Source organism: Apteryx mantelli, chromosome 3, assembly GCF_036417845.1.
Source record: "Apteryx mantelli isolate bAptMan1 chromosome 3, bAptMan1.hap1, whole genome shotgun sequence".
In the NCBI taxonomy this organism is placed as follows: domain Eukaryota; kingdom Metazoa; phylum Chordata; class Aves; order Apterygiformes; family Apterygidae; genus Apteryx; species Apteryx mantelli.
The window spans coordinates 70,508,281-70,525,511 of record NC_089980.1 but is presented as its reverse complement, the minus strand read 5'-3'; the positions used below and the strand labels follow the sequence as shown (position 1 = coordinate 70,525,511).

Genomic DNA, 17,231 nt, shown 5'->3' with positions numbered 1-17,231 from the left:
CACACTGACGGATCACGTGCTCAGCCCTAATCTGCTTCATTGCACAAATCAAAGAGTTTTGAATAATTTCAGCACCGTTTTAACTAATCCATTTGACTTCTCGCTACAGCAAATTAAAACTGTTGCACAGTTGCTTAACATTAGTCTGTGGGTGGTAACACACAGGCAAGCAAAGAAAGGGAGATGGGAATTACAGAATTAATTTTTCCTCTTTAGAAGATTTAATAGAAGAACACTGAAGTAATTTTCATGATACTAACTAAAATTATTCCAGCTAGATTCAAAGAACTTAGCCTATGGTCTAACAATATGGGAAATGGAACTAAAAAAATTTTTAATCCTGTTTTAGCTACAACATTTGACAGCTAGATGGGTCCAAAGATACAGCACTTTTCCAATCAGTAGCATGAAAATAACTTCCGTGATTTTCTGTTAAAGGTTCCAAAAAGAAAGTTTTTATTCTGTAATGGCTTTCACAAAAGCTCTGAAATGCACAGGTAGCACGAGCTGTCTGCTTGAAAACCTAGGAAGACAACTGGATGTTTAACTGTACCCTGCTCACATGTAGAATCCTTTATTTTCAAGCGAGAGAAATATATATCATTAATGAAAGTAGGCGCTACAGAAGTTGATGAAACTCACCTGAAAGATTCCTACTTAGGGAACAAGTCGAGTTTTTCAAATATATAGTGCATTTGTTTATTGTTTAATAATGGCTATAGGTACTAAAGAGTACACATAGCAATTACCAAGCCCCACTGAAACTTCCCACTAATATTTTTTAGTAATCTTTCCTTCCACTAAGCATGTACTTGAGTATCCACCCTTCTGCACTAATTACCACAACTGTGTTGTGTGTTCTTAATAGGTTTGCAGATCTGCACAATATGTGCTTTCCTCAAGCATCAATTATTTAAAAGCTCCTGATGTAAATTATATGTAAGGTTGGCATGTTAGCTCAAGATTTTAACCCTTGCAAAACAAGACGCACACATTAATTCAATGAAATCAAACTATAATAAACCCAGTTAAAAGTGACCTTTTCCCAAAGCGTAAAATATTTCACAACCAAAGAAAAACACCATGAAGAAGCATATACATCTGAAGCCCAACATGGACTATCCAAGCACAACTTCTCACTTATAAACTGCATGGCTTGCAGGAACCTTCCAGATTTAGGCAGTTTCCTTAATTCAACCCTTCCTTAGGGCTGATTCAACTCCCACAGACTTCTGCAGGAGCCCACATGGCTCTTCAAATATATGGTGCCCAGAAGTTCAGTGACAGGAGGAAGAGGGCAGAAGGTACCACAGTTCCAAATCCAACATTAAGGATAGAGGCAGTAACACCTGCAACAGTCAGGTGAAACAGAAAAAAGAGCTCTTTAAGAAAAGAGTCTGGGACAAGGTTACAGATTCTGGCTCTCTCCTCTACTTCTTAAGCCTGGTTCTGTAAATATTTAGACATCTGCTTAGCTGTAAGTACCACTATATATATATATTTATATATATTCTGCAGCGTTTTTAAGTATTTGTAGAACCGTAGGTTTGACGTGATTTTTGCCTCAATAACTTGTTTCCATTATTTGCGCTTCTTTTAGCATTTGGGGAAAGGGGTATGAATTTCTCCCAGAAAAAGCAATACATAACCAGACAGAAATTTCATACACAAGAACGCATATGAGAATGACGATTAACTTGCCTCCAAATTTTGTTTTCTGTCATCCTCAGAAAGGCCTAAAGCACTTTGTTTTATTTTCATTTACGTTCATTATCTTTCCTCATTAAAACCTTCTCTTTCACATTCAATGTAAGCCACGCAGGCATTACACAAGTCAGGCTGTATTCTGTAATACCATACAGGTCAAGCAATACAGGGCTGGGAAGAGGTCTGTGGGCAGAGTTACAGTTAAGAATGGCTGTTCAAAATGTTAAATAATGTATTTACCCATTTTCTAGAAAGCAACATTTCTGGTTGAAAATACAACAAACCAAAAAAGCAGCATTTTGGAAAAGTCAGTTCACTGGATTTCTATATTATATTGGTAACATTCTGATTCCAGCGAGAGATTATGTTTTCATATACAGTATAACCTGTATGTGTATATATGAATATATATTCACTCACAACAGAAGAAGAATGGACTCATGAAAACACCAGGTTTCCAGTGCCTTTTCCTGTAGTCTGAATCAGTCATCTCAAGAACATAAAGATAAAAGAGAAGTCCCACCTGTGGAGCTTGACCATTACCTTTATGTGATTCCTATCACACATTGCACATATTAATACAGAAACTGACAGTTACTACCTACAGACATAATCCAACAAGCAAAATTTACACCTCACAACTAAGAGTTTCCTAGGATAGACAGAATATGAATCTTATAATTTACACTCTACACTTATACCAATACATCTTCCCTGTTTCATGTACCCAATCTGCATGTCAACAACAGCAAAAGAATTATAACACACACTGTTGCTCCTATAACCTGTAGCAGTGAATTTCAGCCTGAGAATCCAGTTTGCAACTGCTCCTTGCAAGTGTAATTGAGCAAAGCAAGGCTACTGCCAAGTGGATTACTTCTACTACAAGATTTGTAGGGTTGCCCAAATGCAAAAAAATTGACCACAAATAGACTACAGAAAAAGGAAGTTCTAGGAAAGTTTTAAAACAAGAAGTTTTAGGAATGCAAACTGAATACTGAGATTAGCTATATCAATACCCCAACATAAGAGTGAAATGAATCATGCTCATTGTTTTGGACAGCATATAGAAATAGTGTATACAAATACATTCACAATATGTCAGTCATTTCACATACACGAGTTTGCACAATACTGATGTTTGATTTCCATAGCCCCTCTCAGTGACATATTTATACACATAAATACAAAACTAAAACTAATTATAAACAGGTACAGACAGCACAGAGATTGCATTCTGTACAAAAAAAGTACCTAGGTAAATAAGTGCCACTTCCTGGTTTTACAACCCTCTCCCTGCAAGGCTATTCGCAGACTTCACTCAGAGTATTAGTACAGCCCCATCACAGAGCCACCACACAAATTCTACCCACAACTGAAGCTGCAGAGCAGCCGCAGAGCTGCTCTGCGGACTGTACACCACTTAACTATACGCAAATTTGTCTCCGGTAAAGGCTTACTTCCCGGATCTGGGAGGGTTTTTTTTTTTCCTGGAGAAAAAATATTCAGTCTTATTTGCAAAAACCTGCACTTGATCATCATTGTATCTCAGTACTTTCAAAAGACCGCAGTAGTTTAGGATCTGCTATGATATGTGTTGTAAAAACCTTTAATAACACTAACTCCAGAATCAAAGTGCTTACAAAAAAGAATTGTGCACCCTTTAGCTCTGCCCTTGCAAAAACACACATACTGTGCTGAACTTCTCTAGCAAAACACTCTGGTTGACAGTTCACTGAGACTACCTACCGTAATGAAGTTAACTAACTATAAAAAAAATTTTTAGCACTAGAGTCTCAGCATGCAGTTCATTTCATATATAAAGCATTAAAACTGTAATGTGCTAGAAGTAGGAACTGCATTTATATCTATATTCACTACTGTGCAAGCAAAAGCTTTTAAATCAATGACAATTTTTCCTCATCCTTCATTCCTGTAAGTTTCTTTGGGAGCATAAGCTAACTAGTGATGTTCAAGTCCAGAGAATCCCTGGAAGGATTGTTTCAGGCTCTCTCACCCGCCCTTCTAGGCGGGACTAAAACTTAAGGGTTGCTAATGGCAAAAAAGGCCTCTTGCAAAATGTACTGTTAAATTCTAAACAGTAAGTTTTACCCTCCCCTCTACAGTGACATCATGAGAAGAATAAAACTCACTGTTTTTAAAAATACTGTTTAATTTATAATAGAACAGCAAATTGTGTGGCTACCCTGTTACAACATTATACAGAAAAGTTAAGGGGCTTGGGGTCCTGTAGCCAGACTCCCCTCTATGTTTTTTGTTTCCTCGATTCTTTCAAGAGCTTCTTAGGTTAAACTTCAGTTATTGCCTGAGTACCCTTATTTTATAAACTGCTGAATTCCTGGGCAGTTAAAGATCTCCAAAATACTTTCTCAGTACTGAGATATCAAATGCACAACTATTCTTCAAGTTAAAAGTATAAAATTACTGGATGCTGAAATTCTGAACTGTAACCAATTTACAACTAAAATCATCATGATTTTACATCCTCCTGAGGGAGGAAAAAAGTCTTCTATTCACAACATAATACCAATTTTTTGTTTTACATATATGAAAAGATTTTATTAATTATGGGTTTGCCAGAAGTCTATGGCCTGTGTAGACACTGTGCTCCTACAAGTGTATGTTTTCTAGATTACTTGCTTGTAACATTTCTTCTTCTAGGATGGTTCTCACTCCATTCTGCCATTTGAACTAGGTAATAAGAAGGGAGGTAATTCAACTGAAAACATTTAAGTCTCTTCTGGTACAAAAATATTATAGAAGCAACGGAAGTTTCAAAAAAATGTAGATGTCATATACCTGTTCAAGAGCAAAGTGATGTGTGGTAATTATGGGAAACTAATAATGATCAAGGAATAAATTTGTTTTCAGTCCTTGACTGTCCATCCATGATTATTCCTTTCTACAGTTCTATTCACAAGAGGCTGCTGTTGCAGAACTGTATAAAACTGTTGTACCACCCGAGTGCTCCAGGTACATGTATTTGCTTTTATACAGAGTGTGGAAGCTTGCATAAGGCACAGGTATGCAATTTTTAAGACTGTATTTTAGGGATGGAAAATTAGGCCAAAATTAATATAATCCTAAGGCTAGTATATCTGAAACACACATATACAAAGTGTTAACCTTCCACTGAAATTTGTTACGGTCAGTACGAACCTAAAGTCTAGTAAACCAAAACAAAGTGAATGTTCTGTCTGGTATCACCCTGGCTGTGGAGTTTCGTCTCCACAATCCTTGTAAATATACCATCACAGTGCCTATTGTTGGTTTTTCCCTCCTTTTCTGGTCCTTTGCTTCACAAACAACAGAAGAAGCCAACTAAACAGGCTCAGCTGGATCAACTAGCTTTTCCTAGAATATAGGAACTAACCCAGGCAGGGAAAGAGAAATCAAACAAATTAAAATGATAAAGCTATTAACACGGAGTGGGCTGGACGCCAATGCATGAATGATCACAACTTTCTCAAGAGGTGACATTTGACTTTCAAAGGCATAGGAAACATGCCACTACACAGACCACTACTCAAAAATGTTTGCAGAAAATTAATACACATTTTAAGAGAGTCTACAAAAAATTCTTTATCTCTTTTAGTTATAGCCATTCAAAATGGGGGATAGTAACACTGGGGGAGAGAAAGCTATTGTAATTAGTTACATTGCAAAAAATCTTACCAACTACTGCTGATACAAATGGCTCAGTCACTAGATGAGCACTTGTCTCTCAGTTTTATCTATGCGCATTTGCTTTAGATAGTGGAGCTGCTTTGGATTTTCATCAAAATAACAAAAGCTTGATCAAAACCCACTGATGCCAATGGAGAGCTGTAATGCCAACAAGTTTTTGGATCTGGGAAAGTGGCTAAAATGTCAATACTGCCAGACTTTTTATTTTGTAGAATTTGCACATCACTTTATTAAAAACTGACAAAAAAAACCCTAGAAAAATATTACACTTTTTTTCTGCACATTAAGGTCTAGTATAACCAATGAATTCAACAAGAAACAAAAGCCACAAAGTATTATGCAATCTAAAATTAAAACAAAATAAAAAAAAAAAGACTATGACAGTAACGGCTCTTTATCAGGAGCAGTCAACATTTTTTTCACTATCAGAACTGTTTTCATGAAAATCATCTGCCACCTGTAGACTATTTTTGGGCTTTCTTCATCCATAAAAACCCCAACATCTGAAAATGAAGCATTTTAGTCTGGATGCCTTGCTATAGTGTAACAGGGAAGACTCAGCTCAGCTTCTTCATGCCCCCCTCTCTCTCCTCTGTGGGCCCAGATTCAGCACTCACATTGTGACTGGCATTGTACAAAGCACAAAATACACACAGTTCTTACTGCAAAGAGTTTACAGTTTAAATCTTCCCCCGTTCCTTTGAGCTACTAGAATACAAACTCCTATCACACTGTAAACCATAGCATGATTGCAGGAACAGGACTTTCATTACACACAAAACTATTTAATAACACAGCACAAGCACAACATGTTTCCCTGCAATGCTTATTGTACCTTACATTCTCAATCACCTGTTTTTTCTGTGACTGTCTAAACATTAGCATTGCATTAACTCATGGGCAGCAAGTATCAAAACGCAAGATGAGACACCGTTGAGCATGTTTGTGACTTCACTGCCCCAGGTGAGAACTGAGCTCCTTCATTAACAGCCAAACACTCAGTTAACTACTATACACAGCACAACCACAAGGGCAGGAACGGCGCCGCAGCAAGGAGTTGTGTTTTCTTTACAGGACATTAATCTCAAGTAAGTCATCCAGTGCAATCTCTGCCGTGAGCTGCACGTCTGCATGGATGGCTGGGACCTGATGTAGCTAAACAGAAGTTTCTTCAAGAGACACCAGGTCCTGTCCCTGTATCTGGAGCTTCCTCTGCAGTAAGGCTTGCACAAGACTCGCACAGTAAAGATGCTCTGCACCAAGGCACCATGGACACCAAGGCAGGCAGGTGGCCTCTCCTGCTTCTCCCAGCTTGGCTCCTGGTGAGAGAGCTAAGGGCATCCAGAGCAGAGAAAAAGCCAGTGAGGGGCAGACCCGGCCTGGGGTCACACAGGGAAATGCCGGCCGAGGCAGAGCACAGGGGTCACCCCATAGCTTCAGCTAGCGGGCAGGCCCCAAGGGCCATGCTAGACACCGGGTTTAAAGCAAGGGAGATGACTGCCCTACAGTCGGTGCCCTGCACATTTTGCACAGGGCCAGGTCCCCGCACTCCCTTTCCTCTCCACCCGACAAGGAAGAGTGCCTCTTACCTCCCAGGGATCGGCCACTGCCACCACACCCCAGCACCCAGCTGCTGCCCATAAGTGTCCAAACCCCACAGATATCCCACTCACACCCCATGCATCCCAGACACCACACGCACACCCCACAGACACAATGTACGTCCCACAGGCGTAAAATATGTCCCAGACACACTCACACCACATGCACCCCACAGATGCAACGTATGTCCCACAGACACTACTTGTATCCCACAGATGCACAACATCCCACAGACACCATACTCACACCACACGCACCCCACAGACACCACACACGTCCCCCAGATGTGTATCCCACAGGCACCCTACTCACACCCTCGACACCACACGCGTCCCACCGATACCCCGCTCACACAACCCAGACACACGTGTCCCACCGACACCCCCCGCACACCCCAGGCACTCCGAGCCCCCCCCCCCCCCGCACCCACACCCGCCACAACCGCCTCCGCCCGGCCAGGCCCAGCGCGGGAAGCCGCCGCCCGGCGCGGAGGCACTTACTGAGCGCCGCCACGGTGCCGGCCTCCAGCAGCAGGCAGTCCTGGCGGCCGCGCGCCTCCAGCAGGGCGCTGGGGCCCGGCTCCTGCTTCCAGAGCAGCCGCAGCCCTTTGCTCAGAGCCATGGGAGCCGCTGGCCACAGGCGGCAAAGCGCGGGCGGCGCGGGCCAGGGGCAGCCGCGCTCTCCAGAAGTGAGCGAAACCTGGGCAGGTCCCCGCGCCCGCGGGGGAGGCGGCGCAGCCGCTCGGGGGGCCGCCGTCAGCCCCCTGTGCCCCTGCGGCGGGGGCGCGCTGGGCGACCCGGTCCTAGCAGCCCCCTTGCGCAGCAAGGAGGGCGCCGAGGGAGGCGGCGAAGGGGCACGGCAGCGCTGCCCCGGAGCCGGCCGCCTCAGCGGGACCCCGGCGCGGAGAGCCTGCGGCTGCCGCTTCTCCCCCTCCCCTAGCGCCCCAGAGCACGGCTGAGGCGCCGGGGCGAGCGGTCCCCGACAGCCTTTCTGCCCGAGCTCCCGCGGGCGGCCGAGCGCGCTGGATTTCCGGCGGGGCGGGAGCGCCGTCCCCCGCTCCTCCTTCCCTCTCTCTTCCCACCCACGGGCCCTGATAAACTTTCGAGAGTTGACTTTGTTCCTCTGGCTCGCCGGCGGCGGCGCCTCCTCCTCCTCCGGCGCAGGTACGAGCCGCCGGGCGCCGCCGCCCGCGCGCCCGCCCTGCCCTGGCAGAAGGAGGGGCCGCGGCCGCCCCGCAACGGCCGCCCCGCAACGGGAGCTTTCCGTAGCCCTTCGCGCTGCTCGCGGGCTCCCCGCGCCGCCCGGGCCTGCCCTGCCAGGGGGCTGCGGTGACTCACATGTACAAAATTAGATAGTGCGGTTCCTTGCGCAACGTAGTTTTTCTCCGAGTTCACGAGGCGTTTCGAACATGCCTAGAAAACTTGCTCCCGCCTGTCGCGTATAAAGTATTTTGAGTTAAATGGGCATTCTAGTACACATGAAAATGCTCTTCTTTCTCTAACATTGCAGAATTCCCATCATAATCTGCTGTGAAGGCTGTACAGGGTGAAGTGTTAGGTTCTTCCAGAGTTCAGCCATAGGGAATAAATGAACAAGGTAGGTTCCAGGTACACAAATATACTCAGATGAGAGAAAACTTGCTGTGATTCCTAGCAGAAAGACTGGCGCTGTTTATACGTAGGTAAAGTAAACGTGATTCTAATTTTATTAATATGAAGGAACACTACTTTACGTTTGCACGTAGAGAAAACTGCAAAATTCAAATACCTGAAACACCATCTGTTGTTATTGCCTTGGGTTAATGTTGAGTACATCAGGCAAGGCTGTGCTCTGCCAGGTGGAATTTAACAGTTTCTGCCCCCATTGGACTTGTTGCAAACAAACTGAAAAGCAAACACCTTTTCCCCATCTCCTGCACCTCCTTTTTAGTTATTTTATAGCTCGTAAGACTAATTAAAAAGACGATTAATTTTATAATATGTTTATGGTGCCTTTTTAAAACAGATCGCATTCTGAAAAGATCTGGCAGGGAAAGTGGAGTTGGTGATTACAAAGGGCGTTTTTTTTTCTGGATCCTTATCTTCAATGCAGTTTGTAAGGTGAGGTAAACAGTGATGGGCAGCTTAAAAGAAATGATCCAGAAAAGTGACCACAATGAAAAAATAAGCACATAGCTCAAAGTTCAGGGGTTTTAGAGAATGTTGCTTTAGAGTCCTCCTTAAACTTCACTAATACATCACGAGAGTGAACTGTCACTTGGAGGATGCTGAACGCTGTCACTTTATTGCCTGTACTTGTAATTCATTTGTACCTGTCATTAGTAGTTTTCATCATTAGTGCTTTTCACAGCAAATTACAAGAACGCAGCTGTTAGGATTATTGATAAAAGTTCAGTTTCAGAACTGTTGAACAAAATACTAGAGAAAGCACTGGTGCACCTAGGATAATTTTTTTTCAGCACCTCAAATCCATTTGAGGAGACAAAGATGTAAGAGGGAAACTCAGATGAAAGTAGAAAGCTTCAAACCTTTAGTAGTGTGTATGACAAAGGACTGCTTCCACAGGTGAGGCACAGGTGACTCTTTTAGTGAGTCCCTTTTTACCTGTTATGGTTGGACATGAACCTTTTCAGGGAGTTCCAGTTCCAAAGCATTCCCCCATTAATACATTCTCATACTGGAGAGATGCATTTTTAAAGGCGCAATGTCATGATTACTGAAAAAGCAGTAAGTCAGTTAATTAGGCTTTGTGTCACGGGTCAGCTACCTTAGAAACATGTAAGAGTGAGAAAGCAACAATCAGAAAATGGCTGAAAGAGTGGTGAAAAAGCCAGACAATTTACAATCCTCCTTTGAACAAAAACATTTCCAAAGTGAGGGCTCAGATAGAAACCTTGCTTGGTATGTTAGTGGGGTATGCAAAAGTCTTCTTTGCCTTATTGCAGCCAAGATCTCTTCATCTAACCAAACCCACTGTAAGTCAATGCATGAAAATCCATTTTTAATGGAGAATGTTGAGACTGGAAGCTCATCTTTTAGGTGACATCTGCAGTTGAGCTGTCTTTTGCTGTGGAGCATTTATATATGACTGCTATAGAAACTGATTGCTTCCCATAGTCATTTGAGAAGTCCCCCAGGTAAAAGCATTCCCTTCTCCATGACATCTGTTTTCACCCAGGCCACATACCCTCTTTACTCCTTAGTGTTCATTTCATCCTCCGTTCTTAGTGGACTTTACCATTCTTTTTCAATAGTTGCCTCACATTAGCTTCTTTGCTCTTCCTAACACTCCTGTCTTTGGTTCTTTATCACTTTTTCTACCTCTGAGCAGCCACATATATTTTGCATCACCTTCTGAGTGTTCCCACAGCTAACTAGGGGGAGGCAATCTTCTGATGTCCCTGCTGCCTCCAGCTGAGAGAAGCAACTGGTCAGTGGACCTTCTCTACTGTTCTGCATGCAGGGAGTAGTGGGAGTATTCTGGAGGATTGAATATCTCTGTCAGCAACAGTGCTCCTTCCCTTTCCTTCTCTCCTTGCAACTGCTTTTCCAAACCCAGTCTTCAGAAGAGGGGGAGGGAAATCTTTCTACCCTGCCCAGCAGAAAGGGAAGAATCCTCAATGTTTGCTGACCACAGAACTATGTGAAATGCAGTTCAAACAAAACTGCAGCACTGATCTGTTAGAGGGCCAGCCTCCATGGTAAGAAGTAACATTCAACTAATGAGTAAACTTTGGTACCTGTTAACTTACCTGTGCTATAAATTGTGTTGAAGATAATGTCCACACTGCATTTATACTTTATACTATATTTTTAAGCACAGTTCTTTTGCTATCTACTGATAGCAATAGAACAGTAGATAGCAGTAGATAGCAAAAGAAAATTCAGCTGTTATTTTACCTGCAAAAGCAAAGTTGCCTATGGGAAGTTGTAATTTTAGAGTGCTTCTTTGTTCTGAGTCATTAATCACTTTGGTTCACATCTCCAACCCCTTCCCTTCCTGACCCCTCTGTTTACCTCTGAAACATGCTGTGCTTTATAATGACTCCCACTCCCAGGTCTCTGGTAGTGGGTGTTTACAGCATCTGGATAACTGCCTTACTCAAAAAGAGTCCTGCATGCTGACTGTAGCAGGTGGCACTGTGCATCAATTCAGAGGTGCATTAGAAAGGTGCAGAAGAGGAACAGTAGGGGTGCTGCAAAAGAGAGTTAGCAGAGCTGGGGAGAGCAGGATGCCTTGGGCTTAGAGTGCTACCTGCCTGACAGAGCTATGTGCACCCCATATCCTGGGCTTTGGGGAGTAGAATGGGTGAGTGTCTCTGCAGCATTACTTGACTTTTGATGTGCTATTGAATAGTCTTTGCAAACACTGGGACACAAAAAATGCTTTTGTGATATTTTTAGTCTGTTTGTTTCTAGTGTGTATTTGTGTGCATCCAGCATTATGCAACTAGAAGCAATGGTAATTTAAAAAAACTCTGAATCTAAATATCAAAGATTACTTGCAAGGGCACTGCCTGGAGATTTATGGCCACTTGCACATAGCCTCAGTGGTCACAAATTCCTCAGGAAATGTGTGTGCCCACAAAGTCATTGAAAACATTTTGTTTTTCTGCCTTTTCCCAGAAACTTTTGATTTCAGTAAGTAAGGAAGAAATGGGGGAAATGCCTGAGTGCAGCTTTTCCTGCACATGACATTCAAAAGAATTAGTAACTGCTGTTAATATGCAAAACCTTTTATTGTTTTCACATTTTCTAGTTAATATTAGAATAACTTGTATTTAAAGCTGAATTTGCCACAGAGAAGCATTTGCAACATTTGTAGGCTAAAATGCTAAAAGTGTTGCTCTGAAAGTAGCTGTGAGTTTTTAATGCCACCTCTTATATACTCAGTGAAATTGAGAGAAGCGGTTTCTATTCTAGTTGGTTACACTTGTCTTGACTGTGCAAAGAACTTTGTGTGCAAAAAAAGTGTTATTTTGTTACAGAGACAGTCTGATATACTTGGAGCTAGGTCACTGTTTCTCAACAAAAAGTCAGTGACATTTCCTTTAAAGTTACTCTGAAAAGAATAAGAAGCACAAGTGATAAATTAGTATGCAAGGGAGAGGGGTGGGTTAATAAAACAGACTGAGATCCCAGTTCAGCAAGACACTAAAACATATCCCTAACTTTAAATAGTAGACTCAATCTCACAGCTCCTTACTGGGGTGAGACTTCTCAAGTGAATAAACAGTGCAGGTTCAGCTGCTAAAGGGGGCTGGACTGGAAGCCAACTGGCTCCAGATGTAGACTGAATAAGGGCCTATCTGGCTGCAGGCTCTAGCTGCAGATTGGCAGAAGATTGGTCTGTAAATTCAAGCTCAAATTGCAACAGAAGTGGCTGAGAGATGCTATGGGGGAGTGCTAACTGTTTTATAAATGCTGCTAATGAAAAATTGTGTTTCAAGTGTTGTTGGGAGGCCAGTGGAATTTCTCGCCTCTTCCACGTATATTTTAACTGTGTGCATGGTAATCGAAAGTGATCTCTCTAGAGAGGCAGATTGACTCCACTCACAGGTACTAGCCTTTTCTTATTAAGAGACTATTTTCAGTAACAGCAGCTGTTTTAAAGCTTAACTTTCTTCATCCCAAAACTATGTGCAGATGAGTAGCATTAGTCAGACAGCATTTATTTAGGCAGTAATAGTGACCAGACAACCAGATACAATTTTTATTCTTACTTCCAGACTGACATGCTTATGATTAGTTGTAGGTATGCCTCTCTCATGTTCAAAGCACTAGGAAGACACAAAATTTTCCACTCTTTCTTGCCTAGTTTTCTGGAACTCCTTATAGGAAAACCAAAATGCTTTGTAAAATGAAAACTTCAGATTTAAAGTGAACATGTTAATATCCACACAGGCAAAGACACAGCATGCAAGTTGGTACCTTTATTCAGTGAGTCTTTGCCTTTTCTTATCTTCTGACAGACTGGGTACACCTGTCACACTGTGGCACACTGTGCACGCAGCTGATTAAACATCAACCGTGAAAGCAGAATTTCATCATTGCCCCGTATCCAGCTATATGGTTTTGCTGAGGTGGAAGAGGCCGTCCTCCTGTCTATAAATCAACTATGAAGAAAACTCTAGATAGAGGCAATCCCAGATTGCCTACTGTGGCATTTCTCTAGTGTATGGTACTGCCGCTGTCCTAGATAGGGTACTGGAAGAGTCAAACCATTGGCCCAATACACCAAAGTCAATCCTAATTTCATTCTTAAATAAAAATTGAACTATTCTATTGACTCTCCATACCTGTAAGAAGAGAGATAAACGTGGTTGTTCGGAATCCATGAGTTTCATTTTAGGTTGAGATGTTTTAGTTAGCCAGACAGAAAGAGAAGAAAGTGAGGGTGGAAATTGCAAGAATACAGCAGGAAGCAAATTATGATACAGAGGATGTACCTAAAATGTAAATAATTAAAAAGAATAGGAAATGGCCTTGTATCTTTTAGATTGAGTCATAAAAAATTTGGAAAGTTGAGGAGAAAATGCAGAGGATCAAGTCACAGCAGGGTTTCCTATATATTTGGATAATTTTCAAGGTGAAGTACATTTTATTTCTTGAGAAAATATTTGCTTCTGATCCCTCTTAATATGATTCATTTGTAATGAATTCTGTTAACACAAGACTCTTTGGTTCTTTTGTCCCATTGAATAATACAGACTCCACATCAGAAAAGAGGAGCATATGGAACAGATGAGTCCTACAATGAGGCACGTAAAATTGAGAGAGGTGGGAGGAGAGGTCAGGAAGAATTGAGTTGCTGTGCCCAGTACATAAGTCTAATTAGTGTTAATTTATTTAAAGCTCATTGAACTAGAGTTTGCCCTCAGTGTGATCAGACATTCAGGGGAGAGTATCTCCTATGGAATTTCAGTGTGTAAGCATTAGTAGAAGTTGTTTGAACACCCATGAGGATAATGAACTCCGTTAACATGCTCTGTTTTCAGTGTTGGCTGTTTAGAGTTGTAGTATTTTCTAATAGGCTTTTCTTAGTTAGCTGAGCACAAGCTCCTTGTGTTTGCAGAAATGAATATGTAAAAGTAATGGAGACTGATATTTCTTAAATATTCTCTCTTTCCAACTCTCTCTTCTTGCGCATATAGCACAAAGCTGAAGCAAAACTAAGGATTTTTTTGTGAACAGAGGACACAACCAGTCTGTAAAAAATTCTGATTTGTTCAGGTATTTGAACAAAAAAAGAGGGAAAAAAAGAGTGGTCTGTCTGGACAATATCACTTTTAAAAATCAAATCATGGCATAAATAGATTTTTAGAAACTAAGTGCTTACCTGGAAACATGAATTCATCCTAAAGAGCAAATGAGATCAATGCTTTCCAAGAAAAGGTAACTTTGGAGAATACAAGGGTAAAAAGTCTCAGTCGCTATTCTTTGACTCTTATTTGATCTTGGATAAATTAATACATTACCAACCTTTTACTTTTTCAGTACTGCTCTTCAGAAAGATGTCACAGCTCTTTAAAACCACTTTAAACACAGTGTGTGACAGCACTGATCTGTGTCAGCAGCATGGTGGAACACGACAGCTATCTAGCAACCAGTACCACAACTACTGAGAAAAGGAGCCTTATATTTCTGTGACTAGTGAGCTAGTATTTCTCCCAAATCTTGAATATAACTGAAAACTGCAGTTCTCATATGCAGGTTCCATGGGAAACATTTCTGAGGTTCAGGATTTATTTGCTGCATCTTCCTTAAGGTGTGGATTTTCTAGCTAGTGCCTTTAGTAATAGGCCACTGGTTGTATGCCAGATAATAACCCACATAGGAAAATGCCACGTATTCAGTCACCATCTCAAAGCAACCCAAACTCTTGCACACACAGCTTCTCTCTTCTAGAATCATGTCAACATTTTTTCCATTTTACCTGTTTCCCGTAAAACATATATGGTGCTTTTAAATTCAAGTCAGGCCCGTTTCTCTCATTCCATATTATAAAGAGATCCTGTGCAGTATTTAAATCTCCTGATGTTTTAGAAAGCCCTGTCCATGAATTTTCAGATGTAGGAGGGGTTTCAGACCAAAAAGCAAGGGGAGCAAGGGGTAGTGGAATAACACATTCACATGAAGGAAGGAGAACATATTAGTTTTACCAGAAAGATGGAAGTTTTTCTTTTATTAACTATGTTTTCTGTAAATTTGAAAAAGCTTGTAAAAATGGCATAGGGCAATAAATATCAGGTATTCCTTTCCCTCTCAGCAGCTTTATGACAAGCAGACTTTAACCAAATAGTTTGAAGGAACAATGAATATGAGCTAGTTTAAGTCAGAATACTTAATGGTGTTCCTCAATACCACGCCAGCCGTAAATTGGAAAAGGATTAGCCTATGTAAGAGAAAGAAAAGCTAAAGCAGTAACATAAAGCAAAATGGAGGGGGGGCGGTCAAGCTATTCCACTGCCCCATAATTTCTTTGAATCTATATGGTGAATGCAAAGTAAATGACATACGATTTTCTTGAAGGGAAAGGAAGACAAGATAACACTATGGAAAGAGGTGTTATCTCTGTCAGTTCTGCTGTAAAAAGGCAGCTGACTAAATAGCACAGAGTGTGAAGGAGGGGAACAGGCCAGAAAAGAGAACTGAGGAAGTACCATGGGTCAATGTTATTTGGACAACTGTTTTGACTTTTTAAATTATACCTAATGCGCCAATGAAATCCATGGACTATGTGTATGTACAAGTAAACATAGATAGGCTTTCATTCTTGCTAGTCAATATTTGATTCTTGACAGTTTGACCTGTTTACGTGTGTCATTCTCCTCCACTAAAATAAGATTTTGCATTGCCATCTTTTCTAGTCTACACTCTGTTCCTAGGATGCTGTCTCACTTTTGGTCCCAGCCACCATTTGGGGCTTACTGATATCCCAGTAGTACCAGTGACCTGGGCAGGCTGGTGTGTTTGGGCAGGGGTGGGCACAAAGTGTGGGCAGGTTGCATTAATCTCAGTATTGGTAAAGCAGGGGTGGGGGGAGACTACATGTGAATATGTCTGGATAAACTCTGCAAAACGGGGATTTGGTGGGGAACCAGCTCCTAGGGTGTGAGAATTACAGTGTCATGTGTTTACATTGGAGGGGGCAGGGGAGGCTGGAGTGCCACACCAGTGTTCTCATTTTCCCCTCTGTTTGACTATTACTTTCAATCACAAGCCAAAACTAACAGCCCTGCTTTTGTCAGGCAGCCAGTCCATCATCGTTCACCTCATGCAGTGGCTGTTTGCTGCTGTTTTCATGATCTGTACTTCATTAGCTCTTCAGATTACCTTCCTTGCTACCCTAGGCACCAATTTCATTTTCTGTTCCTTACCCTGCCATCGCCCTTCCTCTTCTGTGTCCCTACCCTTCCCATATCCGTGCTTCATTCACTACTGCTTTTTCAGTGGCTCTGCTGATCATTGGTTTCTGTTCTTAGTGATTCTGATACAGTAGGAGAGTACTTGGTCATTCCTGCAATCGCTTCATGTGTCTTTAATAATAATAAAAAAAAATAATAAAAATTTTTGATTCAATGGCAGCTTTCCTGTGCTCTTTTTACAGAGTAGCTATCTTGGATAGGATTCTCTGCATATTTCAGTAGGAGTTCAGCTGAAGTCTCTCTTCAGTCCGTCCAGAAATTTGAGGTAAACTTCAGCTGTCCTGGAGATTTATTGCAAACTACATGGAAGGGCCAGTACTGGTGCAGATCATTTCCACATGGAAACCCTGATTCACAAATTTCATAGCTTGCCTGAATAAAAGCAGGGATGCTCTATGAGCCTTAAATTGCCTCCAAAAAGCGAGAACAGCTAAGCTTCGTTCAGTCCTAGAAATCTTCTCTCAGAAGGCATACCCTGATAAAAGTAGTAGTCCTGGGTAGGCCAGGATACAACATAGTACAGATAAGCTATTATAAAATGACTACCCTTAAGCAACCTAAGGGACTACTCTTAAGCAACTTAAAGAGGCAGATCTATGCATGTTCAATGGAGTTAATTAAGATATATATATTTTTTCATCATCATCTGGTCTTGACCCCTTGCCTAGTGCTGGCTATTGGGTTCCACCTAGTGATGGCTGGAGTTGCACAGGAGAAAACACTCAGTTATCCTGGGGCAGATTTCCAGGGCTGTTTACTAACTGTGCCAGAAACAGCACTGCACGCA

The 17,231-nt window shown here is 41.9% G+C and overlaps 1 protein-coding gene across 1 annotated transcript in view; it reads right to left on the bottom strand.

Annotated features, from left to right (window-relative positions):
• SYNJ2 (synaptojanin 2) overlaps positions 1 to 8,128 on the bottom strand; it is a 72,649-nt gene extending 64,521 nt beyond the window's left edge. Inside the window, exon 1 of the mRNA XM_067293606.1 lies at positions 7,518 to 8,128. Within this exon, the coding sequence (XP_067149707.1) occupies positions 7,518 to 7,638 (121 nt within the window). The 5' untranslated portion in view covers positions 7,639 to 8,128. The remainder of the gene's footprint in view (positions 1 to 7,517) is intronic.
• Between the last annotated feature and the right edge of the window lie 9,103 nt (positions 8,129 to 17,231).